The sequence below is a fragment of the Aphidius gifuensis genome, linkage group LG1 (assembly GCF_014905175.1).
Source record: "Aphidius gifuensis isolate YNYX2018 linkage group LG1, ASM1490517v1, whole genome shotgun sequence".
Lineage (NCBI taxonomy): Eukaryota > Metazoa > Arthropoda > Insecta > Hymenoptera > Braconidae > Aphidius > Aphidius gifuensis.
In genome coordinates this window covers 4,622,178-4,642,816 of record NC_057788.1, presented here as the reverse complement: position 1 = coordinate 4,642,816, position 20,639 = coordinate 4,622,178, and the positions used below count along the sequence as shown (strand labels likewise).

The window sequence follows — 20,639 nt, the reverse complement described above, 5'->3', positions numbered from 1 at the left end:
TTAAATGTTATAGCGTTTGCGTGTGTAATGCCAACTAAAAGGGGATGATTAAACAAAGAACGACAATAAATAGAAAGAGAAAAAATATATATTTAAATGGATCGATGGCATCGTCAGTAGCGACGACAAGCGGCGATGACACACAGTCCAAGCCATATGCTATCAAACATACATACACTTACAAAATAAAAACTTTATGATAAATTATTTTAGATGTGTTAACATATACACATATATATTTATATAAATAAAAAGTAAAATTGCTGGTGGTCTATGCAGTAGGCTTATGGGTGGGGCGGCACATGAGGGCGCTGTTGTCGACAGGGGTTCTTACAGTTTGCGTCGAGCTTGCTCCTGTCAAAAGTTCACGAGTCGATTTGTATCATTTTTCTTGTCCAGTATTAAAATATTTATCTTTTATAGAAAAAAAAAAAATATATATAAATATATTAAACTAAATAAAATTAATAAATTACCTGTAAATTAATTAGAAAATTTATAAATAATTTTTTAAAAAATCCACAAATATTTTGGAGCACAAAAAAAAATATTTTCGATTGATTTAAATTTAAAAAATTAATAATAGTAATACTTCGAAGAACTATTAATGTTGCATAGTTAATTTTTGTTTATTTTATTTTTTTGTTTTTAGTTTTTAATTATAAATTATTAAATAAAAATACAAGTGATGATGGTGCTGGTGATATAAAAGTGGTTTTTGGTTCTTCTTCTTCTTCTTCGTGGATGTCATTATAAGGGTGAGAATATAAAAAGTCATTTAAGCCTATTGTTTACTATTTTTTAATTATAATTTACAATTTTATTAATGTAATTGATTAATATTTATTATTATTATAGCTTTGATATATATATTTTTTTTATTTTCTGCTCCCTTTGGGCAATAATACACAAACTAGGGAGAAAAATAACATAAAAAAAAAAAGAAAACTCGTGTATGATAAAATGAGAAAGAACGATGAATAAAGAGGGGTAACCCCTCAACCCTCGTTGGTTCTATATTACTCTTATTCGTTGCTCCCTTCTCACAGATACTGACAGATACACAACCAACTAGTTGGTCGACTGGGAAGTTGCGGGGCTGTGTACTGGTCCGGAGGTTCCTTCGAATTATCGATCAAATACGCGAGAGAAAAACCCGGAGAACCAACATCAAATCGAAATAAAATATCAAGTGCCGGGAATAATAAATTAATAGTTATAATATATTAAAATAGCACTTCTATTGCAAAAAAAGTAAACTAATAATAAAATGTCATTAATTATTAATTATTATTTGAATTAAATTTATTGGTTTTTTTTTATATTGAAAATAGACATATGGATTGATTGGATAATTAAATATTATATGTTTATTGAGTGACACTATAAAAGTTTAATGAAAAAGCTCCAATTTTAAGACTAAAATTTTACATAGAGATAATATTTTTATTGGAAAATAATTAGTTGATATTTTTGGTATTTTAAATATCATATTGCAAAAATTTTGGCTTATAATTTTAACCCTTGTATATATATATAGTTAAGGGCTAAAAGTGTATAACGATTAAAGCCGGGGGTGGCTCTAAATGTAAGTGTGCCATCTACAAAAAAATATTTTATTTATTCATGTTTTTTTTTCTTCATCATCACCCAGTTACTTTTATCCTCAATTTTATATTTTTTTTGACAAAAAAAAAAAAAACATTCTCATCTGTTTTTTATATATTATATATGCAAAAAAATAGTAAAATTCTCAATTTTTTAATCAAGTAGATAGAAACTAATTAATTGACTTAATTGGAGTATTTTTTTTTTGTTTAGAAATTGTGTTTTTATGAGTTTAAAAATATTATATTTCTCCGTTTGGTTTTTTTTTACTGTCGCTACTGTACCTTTGCTTTCATGCGCACTGAATCTCACCTTCCATTTTTTTTTTTTTTCTTCTATTTATCTGCTATGAAAGAAGCTTTTTCATATATTTTTAATATTATCCAGTGAAATATATAAAAAAAAAATGTGGTGTACGCTCGATAGCCGGTCCCAGGTCGTACTCCAGGAAATACTTATCTTGTAAATATTTGTGTTTGATCCTTTTGTGTACAAATTTTCTATTATTCTTTTATATCAAATTTTATCCATCAAATATTATCTTGTTCTCATTGTCGCTGCATATATAATTTTTTTTTATCAAAGGCCTATTATACATTTTTTCTGACTTACAATAAACAAGTATGATAATTTTTTTTAAAAATCTTGTACACACTGCAACAGGTAATAATTGATTTTTCAATTTCAAGTGTCATTTTTTCATTCAAAAATCAAACAAAATTATCTCAAAGCTTAAATTCAAAAAGTGTGCTTTTTTTTTAATTTTAATAATTTAATTCTTTCACGTTATTATTTTTGTTGAAAAAATAAATGTAACTATTGGCAACAAAGCTAAAAACATTGACGACATGAAAATAATAATAATAAATTATAAATTCGATTTGTTACAGATTAAAGGTCGTTGGAAGATTGTCGTAAAAAAAAAAAAAAATAAAAGGAAAAGAAAAAAAGGGGTGGCAGTTGCAGACAAATTATCGTGGCGGCGATAATTAAGTGGTGTGCGTGCATATCGCACGCTTATCAATCACGTGTATATATTTTTTTTGCTGGTGTATTATAAAACTTGTGTTTAGTGTGCACGAGTGTATATTACAAAGAGGTAATAATATATATATGTATAAAATATAAATTAAAAAAAAAAAAAACAACGAGAGAATTCGTGGAAAAATACGGGGTTGTTTATATTGTGGTGTATTGTTAGTGGTGTTAGTGGCGGTGGTGGTGGCGGGTCTTAATTTGACCCGCGATAAGGGGTGAAGGTAGAACGTGAGGATATTTTAAGGCCCTGGGGTGGCGTTTGTGAAGGCAACGTGTGGTAAGATGGGCTGTGCCATGTCTGCGGAAGAGCGGGCCGCTTTGGCCCGCAGTAAACAAATTGAAAAAAATCTAAAAGAAGATGGTATACAAGCTGCCAAAGATATCAAGTTATTACTACTTGGTAAGTTTATTTTTTTTTTTCAAATTTTTTTAATTATCTTAATATTTATTTTTATATTAAATTTATTGTCATTTATTTTGAACTTTTTGCACGAAAATAATTTTACCAATTATTCTCTGAATGAATATATTATATCCAAATTTTATTTCGTTGAAATTCACTGAATAATTTACGTAGAAATCTCGTTAAAAAACGAGAAAAATATCTTTAATATTATTTTTTTATTTTTTAATAATTTGATACGTGTTTAACTGTGGTTATTTGTTCTTCATATATATAAATTATTGAAACAAAATATCTGCGAGCACATGTTGTTGCCATGTGTGATTATATATTTCTCACGATGAATATTTTTTTTCTTTTTTTATCTTAAACTTGACAGCAAAAGAAATACTCGAGTATTTCCGGTCTTGAAATATCTGCACAGTGTTTTTAGCTAGCCAACAAGAATTTCAAATATGCATTCTTATAACTTTCTTATTTATTTTTTTCCTCTTTTCTATCTTCACATGTATTTCCTTATTTTTATTTTTGCTTTTTCTTTACTGCTGTACTCTTTTTTTTTTTTTTTTTCCATGACCTTTCGCTCATCATAAATCTAGACTAACTATTTACTAACTTTTTTATTATTTTTTTTTGTTCGTCAGTAAGTCAGTAATTTTGAATCATCACTATTTTTTGATTGATATATTTACACAACAATAATAAATAATTTTGAACATATATTTTTTTTCACGGCATCGTATCTCAATGATTTTTTTTTTTAACACTATATTTATAGTTCATCAAATTAATACTAAATAATCATTTTTTTTTGTGTAAAAAAAAAATTAGTAATTTACGATTAGTTATTTAAACAAAATTTAATAACTTGAAAATTTTAATTTATTGTTTCAACGATTTACGTCATAGTACAAACTATTGGTCAAAAAATAATTTTGTATTATTTTAAATTTAATTGACGAAGGCCATGGTATAAATATTTGTGAAAAAAAATTATTTACATAAATTTAAAGCTATTTGTATAAATAAATAATTCTATAATTTCTTATCAATAAATTGATTATTAAATTTTGAAATGAAAAAAGACAAATATTAAAAAAATAAATAAGATTTGATTGTTTGTTTGGGGCGTGATTGCAGCCCTAATCGATATTACGTATATTTTTCTTCTTCATATGTATTTTCTTGTGTTTGATTTTGTGAAAGATAAAGATTGAATATACAACTGAACCAAGATAGATATTATAGAAGGCTACTTAACTGACAGGAGCTTTTAATAGAGGGAAAAAAAAAAAAAAAAAAACTTGTGTTGCGGTAAGCAGGAAAGCAAGTTCCGCTACTGCTGTGTCATATCCGCTTAATATTTATTATTAAATAAATATACTTTGGATGATTGAATTTTTTTTTCATTACATTTTCCATTTAACTCACAAATTTTTTATTATTTATATCTTTTTTTATATAAATAAATTTTTATTTTGTTTCTTTTAAAAATATCATTAACGTAATTAAGCAAAAAAAAAAAAAATACAAAAATTTAAGAAGAAAAACCATATAAAGAATATTCATTGAAAATAATATTTAAAAAATAAAAAAATTTACATTTAAAAATAGCTAATTTTTGAAAAAAATATTTTTACAGGTGCTGGAGAATCTGGAAAAAGTACCATCGTTAAACAGATGAAGTAAGTTGATGAATTTTATTTAAAAACTATTAAATAAATTTATGAAATTTTGGCCTTCATAACTTGACGACCCTGCGTTGTACTTTGACCCCGTATTTTAGCCAGGGCTGTTTTTCTAACAAACTGTTGCGGCGTCGTAGTCCCCTTTGATACTTTATATATATTTTTTTTTTACTCAAAAAGATCGATATTAACACGTTACTAGAAAAAACGAACCAACAGAATCAACGAACCAACGAGCTACTCGAGGTGAGCAGCTGTGAAGCATGCCCTCTCATCAGACACGCGACAATACTTGAATTTTTTATTATTTTTTAAAAACATTATTTTAAATACAATCGTTTTTTATTTTTATAGATTATTTTTCATGATTAATTTACTTAGTCAACAGCCACGAAACTCTATTATTTTATTTGTTTATTTATATTTACATGGATATTGTAATTATAAAGTTGAACTTTATGATAATTACAATTAGCAATTTTATATTGCTCATGTTTTTGCTATTAAATAACTTGTAATAGCTATTAAAGTTTGCTGACATTATGAGCAACATGACCCATAGTAATTAATTAATTTTAAAATTAAATATCACATGATGATAAATGTTGAAAGTTGAAAATAAATTTAAGCTATAAAATATTCCTTGAATAAAAATTATTAATATGGATTTTAAATATTATTTTTCAGAATTATTCACGAGAGTGGTTTTACACCAGAGGATTTTAAACAGTACAGACCAGTTGTTTACAGTAATACGATACAATCTCTAGTCGCAATTCTCAGAGCAATGCCCAACTTGGGTATTAATTTTTCAATGAATGAACGAGAGGTAAATATATTTTAAAAAAATATATTCATATTATATTTGATAGAGAAACAATAAACTATTGTCTATTATTTTTCATTTTATATATTATCAAATTATTTTCTTATCAATATCTTGAGAGGGTTGGTTAGATGCAAACAGGGCGTGCCATTGGATGACTCGTTTTGATGCGCGCAAGTGCAACAGGTGAAAAAATAATTAACTTTAAAGCAAGTACACGGTCGAGGTTGAATTTAAAATAATTTAAAAATCATATTTTATTTTTATATTATTATAATAATTACTTGTTTCTTTTTTTTTTTTTTTTGTGTTATTTATTCTTTTGATCCCAGAATTCGAGACATTGCAAAGCGTTGTATATATTGTTTGACATGCTTCAACAATTATCTCATGAATGAAGCACTCAGTTGAGCTCATTTGGTCTCATATAATCACTCAACGAGTCATTCAATCTATCGCAAAATGAGATAAATTAACATTACAAAAAAAAAAAACATAATAATTTAATTAATATTTGATTAAAAAAATTGTTTCAATGAATTTTTAAAACAATATATTAAATATAGTTAAATATTTATTAAAAATACGAAAATTTATTATAAAAAAAAATTGATATCAATTAGATATGATTACAAGTAAAAACATTGAGTAAATTTAATATTTAAATGATGTATTACAGACAGATGCTAAAATGGTTTTTGACGTCATTCAACGAATGGAAGATACTGAACCATTCAGTGAAGAATTATTAGCAGCAATGAAAAGGCTGTGGTCTGATAATGGTGTTCAAGAATGTTTTGGAAGAAGTAATGAATATCAATTAAATGATTCTGCTAAATAGTAAGTTTAAATAATTAATTATTAGCTTTTAATTTAATTTGAAAAAACACAGGTGTTAAGGGAAACAAGTCAACATTTGATCAGACACCTGAAAAAACATCTACCATTATCTTATTTATTTAAGAATAAAATTTATTAGTTATTTTTTTAAAAAAAACAAAGAACAATAGACATTTAGAAAATAATAAAAAAATATTTAATAATAATTTAAAAGTTTCAAGTACAATAGACAATCTATTGCATCATCAAAAACTAAAAGTAAAAAATATTTGAAAAATGAAAAAAAAAAAATTAATAGTTGTATGAAGTTTATCGAAACACTGTGCAGACTCTGTTGTTAGTTGATCTGTAGAGTATAGGGCGGAGAACCCTCCTTTTGCGACACAAATTTTCCCCTCGAGGAAAAAAAAAAAAGAGGTAATATAAAGTGAGCGAGTGAGGCAAAATGAGGTAGCGGAAATAACTATTGGGAATATATAGAGAAGGGTTTGGGGTTGGTTAAAGGGGGTTGTATTTTTTCGTAGAAGGGGATAGTTATATGCAGAATGTAGAACATAAAATTCTCCCTCTTTTACTCCCTCTATATATTTTTCTCTCTGTATGTTGTATTGATCGGGAATGACGTCACGCCACGCCCGTGTCACGTGGTAAATGAGTAGCTGATACTGGCGCCCCTATTTTCGACAATAATTTAACTATTTTTTTTAAATTTTTTTATTTATAAATAATTTAAAAAAACAATATAAATTTTAATTTTTAATAATGATTATTTATTTAAAATTTTTTATTCGAAATAATAAGGGTTGGAACTTATTAAATATTTTATTATTTTTTTTTCATTAATTTTTCAAAATTATTTTTATTACTATATAATATTAACAAAGAAAAATTGTTAATTATTTATATTAGCTATTTATTTTATTATTATTATAATGGATATATTTTTTTTTAATTGAATATTTTAATTTAAAATGAAGAATGTTATTAAAATTATTGAAATTATTTTATAAATTTTTATCTTTCTTTAACGGATTATTGTATTAATGGAAAAATTGGATAATTAATTTAATTGAAATATATTCAGGATGTCTATAATCAGCGTTGGAAAATTTGATAATTTAATTATTATATGCAAAATTTATAAATTTTTTTGTTGCAAATTTAACAATGACCTGTTGATTTTTCGACAAATAATTTCTATAGAAAAATAAAACCATTATTTAATTGGAAATTTATTGTATTCATTAAATTAATGACGATTTGAATTTGAATTATCGTAAATTAATTCATTTCATCGAGTTAAAATAATGATAAATTTATTATTTCTGAAAATTTAATTTGATACATTCAAATCAATGAATAATTAGTAGCAAGAATTTATAATTACCTTGTATTGATTGCAAGTAGATTATTTTATAAAATAATGCTAAAAATTTTACCCCAATCAAATAAACACTTGACAGTAATAAATAATACTTGACTCGATTTTATTCCAACAGTTTCCTTGATGACTTGGATCGATTAGGAGCTAGAGATTATCAGCCAACAGAACAGGATATTTTAAGGACTCGAGTAAAAACAACTGGAATTGTTGAAGTTCATTTTTCATTTAAAAATCTTAATTTCAAGTGAGTCAAATAATTATTATTTATTAATAAACTATCAATACTAAGTATTATTATTAATTTATTTAAATAATATTTAGATTATTTGACGTTGGTGGTCAAAGAAGTGAACGTAAAAAATGGATCCATTGTTTCGAAGATGTAACGGCAATAATTTTTTGTGTGGCAATGTCAGAATATGATCAAGTTCTTCATGAAGATGAAACCACGGTAAATTTAAAAAATTTAAATTATCTCATTTATTATTATTAACACAATCATCATGTACTATTATTATATATATTTTTTCTTTCTTTTATATTAACTCAAAAGACTTTGCGTAAACAATTTTATAACTCGAAAATTACTATGCGTCATTGTGAATTAAAATTTTATAAATTTAACACTTGTAAAATTAGTCATTAAATATTTTTATGTATTATTTAATTTTTTTTTTAAAAGACACATTTATAATAATCTAGTTTTATAAATTATTTCAACACTTAATTAATATATTTTTCAAGTATAATAAAAATTATATAAAAAAATTATCAAAGATATTTTGAGTATATAAATTTAAATTTTATTATACATTTAAAAATAATATTAGTTGGTTGCCATATTATTTATAAATATCTAGAATAATTTAAAAAGAAAAAATAAAATAAAAAAAGACAAATAAAATATGAATAAGACTGGTTGTGAATGATGATATTGTTGAATCAGTAGGAATGCTGAATGAAACAAATTAGGAACAAATTAGCGAGGCGTTTATAAATATACATTACAAACTAGAGACATAATAAATGATAAGATCAATTAGACAGGTCAGTATGTGTGGGAAGTATTTCATTGAATTTTATAACACGCATATTTTATATGTCAATGTATCAATTTATAGACAACAAGTCACACGATAGTTTTCATTCAATTTACAATTATTCAACAGATTAACTTTCTTTGTGTTTGTTAGGTGACTCAAGTCATAATGTCACTGTGCTTTTTTTCTTTAATTTTATTTTCATTACATAAATGTCACGTATGATGATTCAATGTCTATTTATTTTTAACTAAAAGACTTATCCTATTCAAGACTATTTGAATTAAATATCAATAATATTTGTAAATTAATTTAAAATATGACTAATGATTTTTTTTTATTTGTTATTTTTATTTTACAGAACCGAATGCAGGAGAGTTTAAAATTATTTGATTCAATTTGCAATAATAAATGGTTCACAGATACTTCAATTATTTTATTTTTAAATAAAAAAGATTTGTTTGAGGAAAAAATTCGTAAATCACCACTTACAATATGTTTTCCTGAATATGGAGGTGAGTATTTGTTTTTTAAAAAAAAACAATTTATTGTATTTAAATTTTTATTTCTATTGATAATTTTTTGTTGAATAAATAACAGTATTAATTATTTTTAAATATTTTTTCTTTGTTATCTTTGATAACTTATCTAAAACATTAATGATAAGGACTTTCAGTTTTGTTCAATTAAAATAATTAAAATATATATAAAGTCTTGTTTTTTTTACTATGAAAAAATAATTTTTGGTAATTTAAATTTATTTATTTAGGTGCACAAGAGTATAGTGAAGCTGCAGCATATATTCAGGCACAATTTGAGGCAAAAAATAAATCAACAACAAAAGAAATATACTGCCATATGACCTGCGCCACAGACACAAATAATATTCAATTCGTGTTTGACGCTGTTACAGACGTTATTATTGCAAATAATCTTCGTGGCTGCGGTTTATATTAAATTTAAAAAAAACATTTTTAAAAATACAATTTTCATGTTCATCATTAACGAGCAAAGAATACGAATAAGAAAAGAAATTTAATATATAAAAAAAAAAAAGAAAGAAATATGGATAAACTTTGTGTATCTTTATAAAAAAAAAAAAAAGTTATACAAATGGAAAATTTAAAAGGAGGAATTTGAAATAATAAATACAGAAATTATAATAATAAAAAAAAATAAAATCAATAGTTCGTATCGGCTCGGCTCATTCACAGGTTGATATTTAGAGGTCATTGAGTCATAACAAAATCATTTGACTTGTTTATCAATTAACCTCAGCATGAAAATAAAATAAATTTAATTATTTAAAAATATAAATATAATATTCAACAATTATAATGGCAATGAATCGATAAATTGCGAATGAATAATTATAAAATGGACAATCGCAAGTTGATTTAAAATCATAAAAAATAGAAACGAGACAAGTCTGAATAAATGTGACGAGCCGGATTGCAGTCGTTTTTAAATGACAAAAAAAAACTATTAAAAAATCAAGATTAAATTCAAAAATCATCGTATCATTTTTGTGAAAGTGCGTTATACTGATTAGAAAAAAAAAATAAGAATCTTTTTCGACAAACACGCCGACACCGAGTTACTTTTTCTACACAATAATTTTATTTCATTTAAATTGTGATGTTTATTTTAATTTAAAAAATACTTGTTTATTCAATCTATGAAAAATTTATTATTTGTTTTACTTTTACATATAATTAGTAACATTAAAAATTTGAAAAAAAAAATACAAATTTAACAACGTAATTATTTACAATAACACTACGCACATGAAAATGCATTAAATTACATTTTTAAATACAAAAAGAAAAAAAACAAATAATGTATTTGTAAAATTCATATGCACAAAATAATCATACAAAGAAAAAAAAAATGTATTTGAAAAGGAAAAAAAAAAAAGAAACAAGAACAAAGTACGCTTATTTCTTTACATTCTAATTTTATAATCACATGTATTGACAATATTTAATTATGTTTCACAATATTCAACATGTACATGAAATTTCCACGTTGATGAAAAGAAAAAAAAAGGAAACTATAAATATTAAATGGGACCTCTGATTATTCATGCTAATTAAAAAGCACAAAGAAAAACTAATTTGACACTGTACAAATTTGTTTTTCATCAATAATGATAATATTTATAATTTATTTGATTATTGAATCATCAAATATGCTAGTTTAAATTATTTATTACTACTATAATTTTTTGATAAATCATTGTTATGCAATGACATAAAATAAAAATTTAACAAACACAAACACACACAGTTAATTTAATAATAAAAGTTACATTTTTATTAAATAAAAATTCAAATTTTAGGTAGTTAATAATTATGATAAATCTAGGTAATGATATCAAAAAGTTAATAAATATCCATCTGATTTTTTTCTAAACAAAAATAATATTTGATGGACCATATTATGATTGAAAAAAAATTAAAACTCGTATAGTCAACCATAGACTTAGTAAATGAAAAATGAAAAATATTAAAATTAAATCATTATCAACACAAGAAAGCTGAAATAATAAGAAAATGACAAAAAAAGTGAAAAGATGGGAACCAAATAACACGTGCCAATGAGCATGGAAAAAAAAAAAAAAAAAGTATTTATTTTATTCAAATATAAAAGTAAAAAAAAATATGATACATTTATTGATTTTTTTGTTTATTATTATTATTCATTTTGTAATTATAAAATGATTAAATTGTATGATAAAAAAAAATGATGAAAATACAAAATATTTGACTCGGTGACTTCGGCTTTTGATGATTCTTGACAAATGTATAATTATAAATTTAAAAAAAAAAAAAAATTAATATAATATCATTCGAGTGTGATGTTCATAACGATAAAGTATTCATGTTTTTTCATATTCGAAAATTTCGTTGATAAATTTTTTACTCCATCAACTCGAAATAAATAAATAAATTTAAAAATGACAAAAAATAAAATTGATATAAAATGCGTATTAAAAAATCATGATGTTTATGGATAGAATAAAATCAACTAAAAGTTTTTAAAAAAATATTAAATGATACTTATAATGTTGTTTCGAGATATATAAAAAAAAAAAAATATTTAAAAAACAAGAAAAGTAAAAGTATATTTGTAAGAGTCTACCGATCACCACGTTATTACTTATATATAAATTACTTTTAAATGATGTAATTTAATAAGTGATGTCTCTGTGTATACTTGAGAAAATAAAGTTTAAATTTAGAATAAAAATAAATGAAAAATCATGAAAAATAATAATTGTAGTAAAATTTAAAAAAAAAAAAAAATGTGAGTGCATGTAAAATTAGAATGTGTGATGATGATTAAATTATATAGATTATAATTAAAATAAAACCATCATATTGTCATGAAAAAACAAAATTTTAAAAGTCAGAAAATAAAAATTAAATAATATATAAAATTTCGATTCAATTGGGATTCGAATTTTTTTATCAACGTCAAATTGAGTCGTAAGTCTGCCGAATGTCGATGAACCCAATTTAAATGAAAATAATAATTTAAAAAAATTACAAATCAAGTGTCGGCTAATGAATGTTATAATTCTGAATTTTTAATGAACTTCTTAGAATGCCTATCTAGTCTAAATAAATAAATAATTATTTGTCAAATATCATTGATTAAAGCCATAAAAATAATTCATCTTTATAATTATAAAAAAAATTATTTTCATTCAATTAATGCAGTAAATAAATTTTATACATGCTGAAATATATAAAAAAAAATATAAAAATCATTAAAAAAATTAATAAATATCTGCTAATAATAATGTAATAATAATTAAAAAAAAAAATTAAACCAGCACAAAAAAATTAATAGCTACTTTTTATAATTAATTAAAAATATAATATCATAATTATTATTATTTAAAAAAGCCATATAATTTTTTCAAAATTATTAATTAAAAAATAATTTAAAATGGCTAAATATTAAGATAATGTATTTAATTATTTTTCCTCAATTTTTTCACATTTTATTTATTAAAATAATTATTGTCTATGATTGTGCAACGTTGATAAATAATTAAATGAATAAATCATTGTATATTTATTGTTAGTAAATATGTATTATTAATTTTAATCATAACAGCAGTTGCCATATTATGTAAAATTGTAATTCTTTATGGAAAAAAAAACAACAACATGTGAAATTATAAATTTATTATTATTATTTTTATTACAATATTAATGATAATTAATATTGAATTTAATTCATATACATATATCGTGTTTCTAGTCATATAATCTATTTAAAAACGACAAAAAATATTAATAAAAAAAAATGTAACAAATTTACACGCATACACACACGCACATTGCTTTTTATGATTAATTATTAAATAAGTTTATTTTATTTTTATAATTTCATCTGTCGGCGTGCTTTCTTGGTGGAAAATTTATGATTTTTTTTCATAAATATTTATTGGGTTTTTTATTTTCTTAAATAATAGTCATTTATTATTTTTTTTTTTTCCTCTATTTGTGATTGAACACCATTGAAATACTGAAAAAAAAAAAATTCGCTTTGAATAGTTTGAAACAATGGATAATTGAAAATAAAAAAAAAAAAAAATTTACAACAGTTGAGGTTTCCGACAATGACTTACGTCTCACAATGTGGTATTTAAAAATTTTTTTTTTAAAATAAATTTTAATAAATATAAATTGGTAAATGAAAAAAAAAACAAAAAATAATTTAATAAAATTTGAAAAAAAATAACCACCATACATTTCTATCATTACAAATGAATTAATAAAAATAAAAAAATAAAAAAAATCATTTACTAAATAAACACATGAAAAAAATACAAAAATAATAAAAAAAAATTAAAAAAATATATAGCGTTATTATATCGTAATTGTAATAATAAATGGTAAAAAATAATGATCATAATATTGGGTAATAAAAAAGAAAATTAAAATAATTAATAAATAATGTTTAATTGATGATTATAATTATAAACCAAGAGCGCACGTATTTAATTATTAATTATAAATCGATGATCATTGATTATTTGTGAAAGAATGTTGTGTAAGAGTCTATTTGAAGAAAGAATATTGAGTTAAATGCAAACTAAATAAATAATAACTAAACAAAAAAAAAAAATGTTAAACACAAATCGAAATTTACAAACTACCACTAAGGCAAATGTCTCATTATATATATAAATTATATATATAATTATTATGTAATAATTGTCCATACACCTTACAATGTCAGAATAAACTAACAATTGAAAAAAAAAATTTTTTTGAAAGATTTGTTTTAGCATAATCATTTGGCTTGCTATAAATTCATTTTATAATTAGATATTATATTTTATAAGACAATTCTTTTTTGCGTTTAGGTTTTAGAAAAAAAAAATATAAAATCGAAATTATTTTAAATTTAAATTCAATTATTCCATGAAAGATGCCCCTTTTATTTTATTTTTTTTTTTGGTTGACATTTTGCGGAGGTTTATTGAACTTTATTTTTGATAACTGATAACTCATGACTCATAACTCGGACATGCGCAAAAGATCGAGCAGTATGACAGATTTGGATATTTCAACAATATGACATACAGTGACACAGTGACATAGAGCTTAAAAGTCTTAATATTTTTTATTAATTGAGTTAAAAATAATTAAACCAAAACTTGGTTATAGTAATTACTAACTACAATGAGACTCAAAGGTGTATGTATGAAAAATATGAATGAAGTCTTAAAAACCCGTAAATTAGTAAGGTTAGTCAACGGAGTCCCAAAATACGAATATTCGGGTATACTTAGGATTTCGTCACGTCCATTTGAGAAAGAGAACAAGGTTAGTCTAAAATCTAATAATTGCAGTCTAAAAATGCTCGTAGATTAAATATTGCATTATTGTTATTATAAATATATATATATTATTTATTCTTTTTAGATATACGAACAACATTATGATCATTCCTATGCCAAAAATATAATAATTGACTGTGTTAATGATGACTGCCTGGCCCAAATATTCACGCATGTGCCAATATGTGAGAGACCAAAACTTACGTTGGGTATGATATTATAAATACAATATCAATTTTATTTGATTCAAAAATTATTTGGTAATAGTAATATTAATATATTTGTATTTATTTTATTTTTTAGTATGCAAAAAATGGAAAAGAGCCCTTGATGATTCTTGGTTTAATGTCAAAAAAATTGAATTAACTCACCGGCGACCTGATGAGTTTCCAAATGATTTGACAAAATATCTAACAATCGATGGAGGGTACAGTGTTTTAGAGTCAGTGCTCAGTAAATGTGGTCGTTTTTTAACAACATTAGACTTGACAGCTTATGGTCATTATAACATAGTGCCAGTTATTAATGATTCTTGTCCAAAACTTGTAAAACTTTGCTTAAGAATCACTTATATTAACAATAGAAATTTATGTGATACATTTACACGTCTATCTAAACTAAAAATTTTATTAATTATATTTCAAATGAAGGCTTTACCATTGGCACCTATTGTTGCTTTAATGAATTCATTAAAAAACGTTGCTAATACATTGACTCATTTGAGCCTTACGAACTGGGTTCATGATGTAAGAGGCTGCCTTGATTTCACAAAGCTACTCAATGATGTAAGTTACAACTTTATACTTATTACAAAATAAAAAAAAAATCAAAAGTATTCTTTTTATTCTTCACATATTTATATATATAATTTCGTTCGCAGGTACTTCGTGACTTAAAGGCTCTGAAAAGTTTGGAAGTTGCCGGTCTAGAAATTTTACATAATTCATTCGATTATTTTCAATCAGATCCGTTAATGAATATCACGTCATTGATAATGATGGGATGCCGAACTACGAATGAGACATTGTATACTATTGCCAATACTTTCAAGCACTTGGAAGTATTGCATATAAAAAGTGAGTGGGTAACCGATGATGGTGTAGTAGCAATTTCAAAGATGAATAATTTACAAACTCTTAAGTTTTTCGGGAGTCATAACATCACTGATTCTTCAGTCAAATTGCTTGAATACATGATAAACTTACAGTTACCATGCAGTACTAAAATTACTGATGATTCCGTCATGAAAGTTCTTGAAAATTCACCAAAGATGGACGAGCTGGACGTTTCTGGCACAAATGTGACTGCTGAATTAGTAAAAAAAGCAGCAGAAATATCGAGAAATCGAAAACAACATTTGATCTTTCGCGTTTCATTTATACCAGACATACAACAATATGAATCGCCATATTTTGAAATTCATCTGCCTGTTATATAAACAACGAAAAAAAAATAGTACTTATCGATACAAGTGCCCAGGCAGACAGTGTGCTCACAACGAGATTATAAGAGGGCAAGCGCAAATCTTGTGAGTGGGCTTTCTGATTGGGCACTTCTTTCGAAATTTACTATTTAGATTTCAAAATATAACATGAAAAACCATTGATTAAATATAAAAATCATAGGTTGAAACAAAAAAGTCAATCGTTCAACTCTGTGGTATTTTAGAAATTTTTGACCATTCTTACCATTTTTTGAAATTTTATATCTATAATGTATATATTTTGAAAATGATTTGAAAAAAAAAAACGATATTTAAATTCGCTTTTTTTATTTTATATATATTTGAATCGATAAAACTAATTAATTATATGAAGTTATCAATTTGGTCAATAAAATATTATAGCATTGAAGTCCCCAAACTCAATTATGTAAATCAATTTTAAGTGTATATTTTTTGTGAATAAATCATTATATCATTAAAATAATTCGAAACATTCTAATATTTATCATAAACATAATGAAACTTGAGTAAGCCCTTATAAATTTATTATCAAATCATTATTACTTAAATTTTCCTGTAAATTAAATTTTATAAATTCCTTTTCAAATTTTTAATATCATTTTTTCTAATTTTTAAAAAACCAATAAAGTAATTTATTTTTTATCTTTTGATATTGTTGAATATGATAAAACTGGTAATTTACTGATAAATCCAGTTGTTGTTATTTTTGATACATCTGGATGTAAACTTGATGTTTCAATGATTTTTTCTTCTTTATTATTTTTATCAATTGGTTCTTCAATTTTTTGATATTTTTCAATAATTGTACAAACACTTTCATTGCCAGTAATACTATCAGCACTTATTTTTAAATTATTTCCATTACACTCCAATAATGTTTCGAAATTTAATGAATTTTCATTGACACCAAATGTATTTGATGATAATTGTGCATCAATATTATCATTCTTTTTAAATGTTTTTCTTTTATTTTTTGATAAATCATCATTTTTTTTATTCAAATTCATTTCAGTATTTTGACTGGTATCAATAAATTTTTGTGAATTTATTTGTACTGGTACATCAATCATTGAATCATCATTATTATTTTTTTTTGAATCATTTATTAATGAATTTTGTAATTTTGATTTTATTTGTTTATCTTGTCCAGTTGTATTTATTTGAAAATAATTTTTTCCCGTAACATCTGGTACATCCCAGTCGAAATTATCACTAGTTTTTGGTCGTGATTGAATTTTTGATTTTAATGTTTTCATTGTTTTTGATGGTAGTCCAGATGACGATGATGATGGTCTTGAATTAATACGCTTATCAATTACCTTAATTGGTGTATTATTTTTTTTAATATTAAATTCATCACTCGATACATTTGATGAGCATGATGATGATACTTTTTCATTCAATTTTATATTATCAGCTTTTTCAATATTATCAACTTTTTTAACAGTATCTTTTGAAATTGGTGATGCTGGTGTTGTTGGTCTTTTTTGTACTACTTCATTTTTTAATTTAGCTTTATTTTTAATTAATTTATTTGGTGTATTATGTATTTTATCTCTAGCTGCACTACTTGGTCTTGATGAATTATCAATTAACTCAGAACGATTTGATATTCTTGGTGATTTAACACGATGAATATTATTATTTTTTTCAACAACACTAGTATCAATTGGTTTACGTTTATCAATGGATTTTTGTATTATTTTTTGTTGTCCAGTTGAATTAATATTATCAATTTTTTTATCAATATCATTGTTTGTAAATTCATTTGTTCCAGTAGCACAATCAATAGTCATACATTTATCATAATTTTTTTTTCTCAAAAAATGCTTTAATGGATCATAATATTCAATTTTAATTTGACTATTTGAATTATGTAACTCTTCAATAAAATCAAATATATCATTGTTATATTTTTCACCAATTTTAATACCAGTTTTTGAATCAATTGTATTAAGATGAAGTGAATTTAACACAACATTACCAGGTGCTTGTTTATTACCATATTGATTGCTTAATTTTTTTTCAATAATTTTATTACGATAATAATCATAATTGTAAGCTGATAATATTATTGATGAATCAATTAGGTCAGTTGTATTTTCTGATGTATTTAAATTAACTTGATTAACTGTTGTTGGAATTTGTGTGACAGGCAGTATTGTGTCAATTTGATTGATACTAATTCTTGAATTAATTGGTATGAATGCCTTGTGTCTAATTATTTGACAATCATTATTATCATATTTCCGTATATTACTACGTTGATTGGCAATTATCAAATCATTATTACTCAAATTTTCCTGTAAATTTAATTTTAAAAAATTATTAAATTTTTCAAATTTTTATTATCATTTTTAAAATTTTTAATTTAAAAACTATTTTTAATTTTTAAAAACAGTTTATTTTAATTTTTTTTCAACATTTTAAATTTATAATTTCATTATTTTTTATATAATTAAAATTTATAATTTTATCTTTTATTAATTTTTTAAATTTTTAATAATTTTATGTATTTTAAAATTTTTTTTTTATTAATAATTAAAGATAAATATTGATTGAGCTATGTACTTACTAAAAATTTCTTGATACGTAAAATTAATGGATACGAAAGAATAATTACAAATACAAGTACAAGAATATTTTCAAATATATATGGTGGTATTGATTGAAGAGTTAGGACAAATTTTGATGGTGCTATAATGCTCAACATTCCGTAGCTTCTAATATTATCATTGACAATTTTAAAAAACGTATATTTAATATCTTGAGCTTCATGTTAACCAAGCTCCATCAAAAATAATCAATTACACACAATTTATTTATTATTTTTTTTTATTCTTATTATTATTTTTAGGCTTGTCATCAAAAATTTATAAACTCCATTTTTTTTTTTGTTTTTTAACCCACGAACAATCGAGTATTCAAATGAAAAATTAATTTGTACGATATTCAGAGTGTATAAAACTTCATACTCCATAATTTTTTTTTTTTAAATAAATTGTTAAATATTTGTTTAGCAATTTATTTATTTATCGATGAGTATATTAAAATATTTTAATTTATTTTTTATCATCACGTTTTCAATTGTCAAAATAATGGTAGCAACTTAATTTTATATATAATAATTTTTTCATCTTTATTCAACGAATTTATGCTACATCAAACAACTTATCTTTAAATTACCGAGTTAAATCGTTGTCGTTCATCTTTATCCATTTGGGAAGAACTCGTGAAACAAATTATCATTTCGTTTTACTATCCTTTGAATTTACCTCTTTTATGCCTCGGGCTTGAAAATATTCCTCCGTATCACTTGTATTTTTTTTTTATTTCCATTTATTTTTTATAAAGTATATATATTATCCAGAAATAAAAAAAAAATAAATTATAAACACGTTTAATTATGATTGAAGCTTCAACTAGTTTTACTTTTTATTTTTTTAAATAGCTTGAATTATTTAGATGTGGCGATTTCAAGTTTTTTTTATTTTTTATTTTTGATAAATTTAAGGGTGATGATATTGATTTTTCTCATGGTTGTTATATGTATATATATTAAAGTAGAAAAAGCCTGGAAAATGAAGAGAGTACTTGAATTATTTCACTTGCAATAGTTTGTTATTTTTTTTTTTTCTCCTTTTTTGTTGTTGTATATATTTATTATTTTTTCTTTATAATTTTATAACATAGAGCTTGCAAAAATACACTGGGTTTTATATATCAAGGATTTTACTTGGCAAGGTTGCTTTTTAAATGGATATTAGTCGCAGGAACAAAGCGAACATTATAACTGAGTTTACCGTTTTATTAATGGAACATTATGCACATTATATAAGCTTATTTTTATTTTTTTTTTTTTAATTTTTATTTTGTATTTCAACAATGAGTCATTATATTTTAAATACACAAAGTAGTATATATATATTACCGGATAATTGTTAACATACATATATATACTGGTTTAAGTTGAAAAGATTTTATATATAATTATAAATCTTATTATATTAATAAAGTTTTTGTAAATTTCATTTGTTATAAAATTATAATTTTGAGTATATCAGATTATAAGCCATCATAACTCTTACTCATTTAAAAGTTTAAATTTATATAATCTTATGTCACACAGTTTGACTTGAAAATGACCTTTTAAAAAAATTTAAATCACATGAAAATACCTGAACAATTAAATATTATTCCGTAAAAATATTATTCTGATTTTAAAATAACATTGAAATGAAATTACTCTGTAAGCTATAAAATTTAATTTTAATAATTTATTTTGATTCTCCGCTTTTGTTTTAATTTTCCTTATACCGACACAGGAAATTTGGTATTTTCCTATCAGCTCAGTTTTATCAAAATCACCTGGATAATTTAATATTTTACAAGATAATATTGATCAAAATATTATTTCATCCCCTATAGAATTCTCAAGGTTCGAAAATTTAAGGATAGGTTTGTTTTTAATCAGTATTAAATCT

At 23.3% G+C, this 20,639-nt stretch overlaps 3 protein-coding genes across 4 annotated transcripts; 2 read left to right on the top strand and 1 right to left on the bottom strand.

Moving 5' to 3' along the window:
• Nucleotides 1-149: 149 nt before the first annotated feature.
• Nucleotides 150-13,991, top strand: LOC122861101 (guanine nucleotide-binding protein G(o) subunit alpha). 2 transcript variants are annotated; one of them, XM_044165278.1, is made up of 9 exons: nt 150-758; nt 2,499-3,046; nt 4,692-4,734; nt 5,425-5,566; nt 6,243-6,403; nt 7,903-8,031; nt 8,109-8,238; nt 9,189-9,342; nt 9,597-13,991. In XM_044165278.1, exons 2-9 carry the CDS (start codon nt 2,929-2,931, stop codon nt 9,782-9,784), a joined length of 1,065 nt encoding a protein of 354 aa, XP_044021213.1. In that variant the 5' UTR covers nt 150-758; nt 2,499-2,928; the 3' UTR covers nt 9,785-13,991. The 2 variants fall into 2 exon arrangements, with proteins under 2 accessions (XP_044021213.1, XP_044021214.1); XM_044165279.1 differs by lacking the exon at nt 150-758 and adding an exon at nt 1,067-1,588.
• Nucleotides 13,992-14,423: 432 nt separating this feature from the next.
• On the top strand, nt 14,424-16,348 carry LOC122861100 (F-box/LRR-repeat protein 12-like). Its single transcript, XM_044165277.1, has 4 exons — nt 14,424-14,676; nt 14,776-14,899; nt 14,994-15,475; nt 15,571-16,348. The coding sequence occupies exons 1-4, from the start codon at nt 14,533-14,535 to the stop codon at nt 16,126-16,128; spliced, it is 1,308 nt and encodes a 435-aa protein (XP_044021212.1). The 5' UTR covers nt 14,424-14,532; the 3' UTR covers nt 16,129-16,348.
• Nucleotides 16,349-16,440: 92 nt separating this feature from the next.
• LOC122861099 (putative uncharacterized protein DDB_G0282499) lies at nt 16,441-19,085 on the bottom strand. The gene is made up of 2 exons (XM_044165276.1): nt 18,731-19,085; nt 16,441-18,458 (listed from the first exon to the last, which is right to left on the bottom strand). Exons 1-2 carry the CDS (start codon nt 18,866-18,868, stop codon nt 16,788-16,790), a joined length of 1,809 nt encoding a protein of 602 aa, XP_044021211.1. The 5' UTR covers nt 18,869-19,085; the 3' UTR covers nt 16,441-16,787.
• Nucleotides 19,086-20,639: the final 1,554 nt, after the last annotated feature.

What these genes read in the sequence shown, in the direction of transcription:
- LOC122861101 (XM_044165278.1), top strand. Translation starts at nt 2,929, where the DNA reads ATGGGCTGTGCCATGTCTGCGGAAGAGCGGGCCGCTTTGGCCCGCAGT. An exon ending in ACCATCGTTAAACAGATGAA is followed by an intron (nt 4,735 to 5,424) that starts GTAAGTTGATGA and finishes ATTATTTTTCAG; the next exon opens with AATTATTCACGAGAGTGGTT. An exon ending in TTCATGAAGATGAAACCACG is followed by an intron (nt 8,239 to 9,188) that starts GTAAATTTAAAA and finishes TTTATTTTACAG; the next exon opens with AACCGAATGCAGGAGAGTTT.
- LOC122861099 (XM_044165276.1), bottom strand. Translation starts at nt 18,868, where the DNA reads ATGTTGAGCATTATAGCACCATCAAAATTTGTCCTAACTCTTCAATCA. An exon ending in TACGTATCAAGAAATTTTTA is followed by an intron (nt 18,459 to 18,730) that starts GTAAGTACATAG and finishes TTAAATTTACAG; the next exon opens with GAAAATTTGAGTAATAATGA.
- LOC122861100 (XM_044165277.1), top strand. Translation starts at nt 14,533, where the DNA reads ATGAGACTCAAAGGTGTATGTATGAAAAATATGAATGAAGTCTTAAAA. An exon ending in GAGACCAAAACTTACGTTGG is followed by an intron (nt 14,900 to 14,993) that starts GTATGATATTAT and finishes TTTATTTTTTAG; the next exon opens with TATGCAAAAAATGGAAAAGA. An exon ending in TCACAAAGCTACTCAATGAT is followed by an intron (nt 15,476 to 15,570) that starts GTAAGTTACAAC and finishes TTTCGTTCGCAG; the next exon opens with GTACTTCGTGACTTAAAGGC.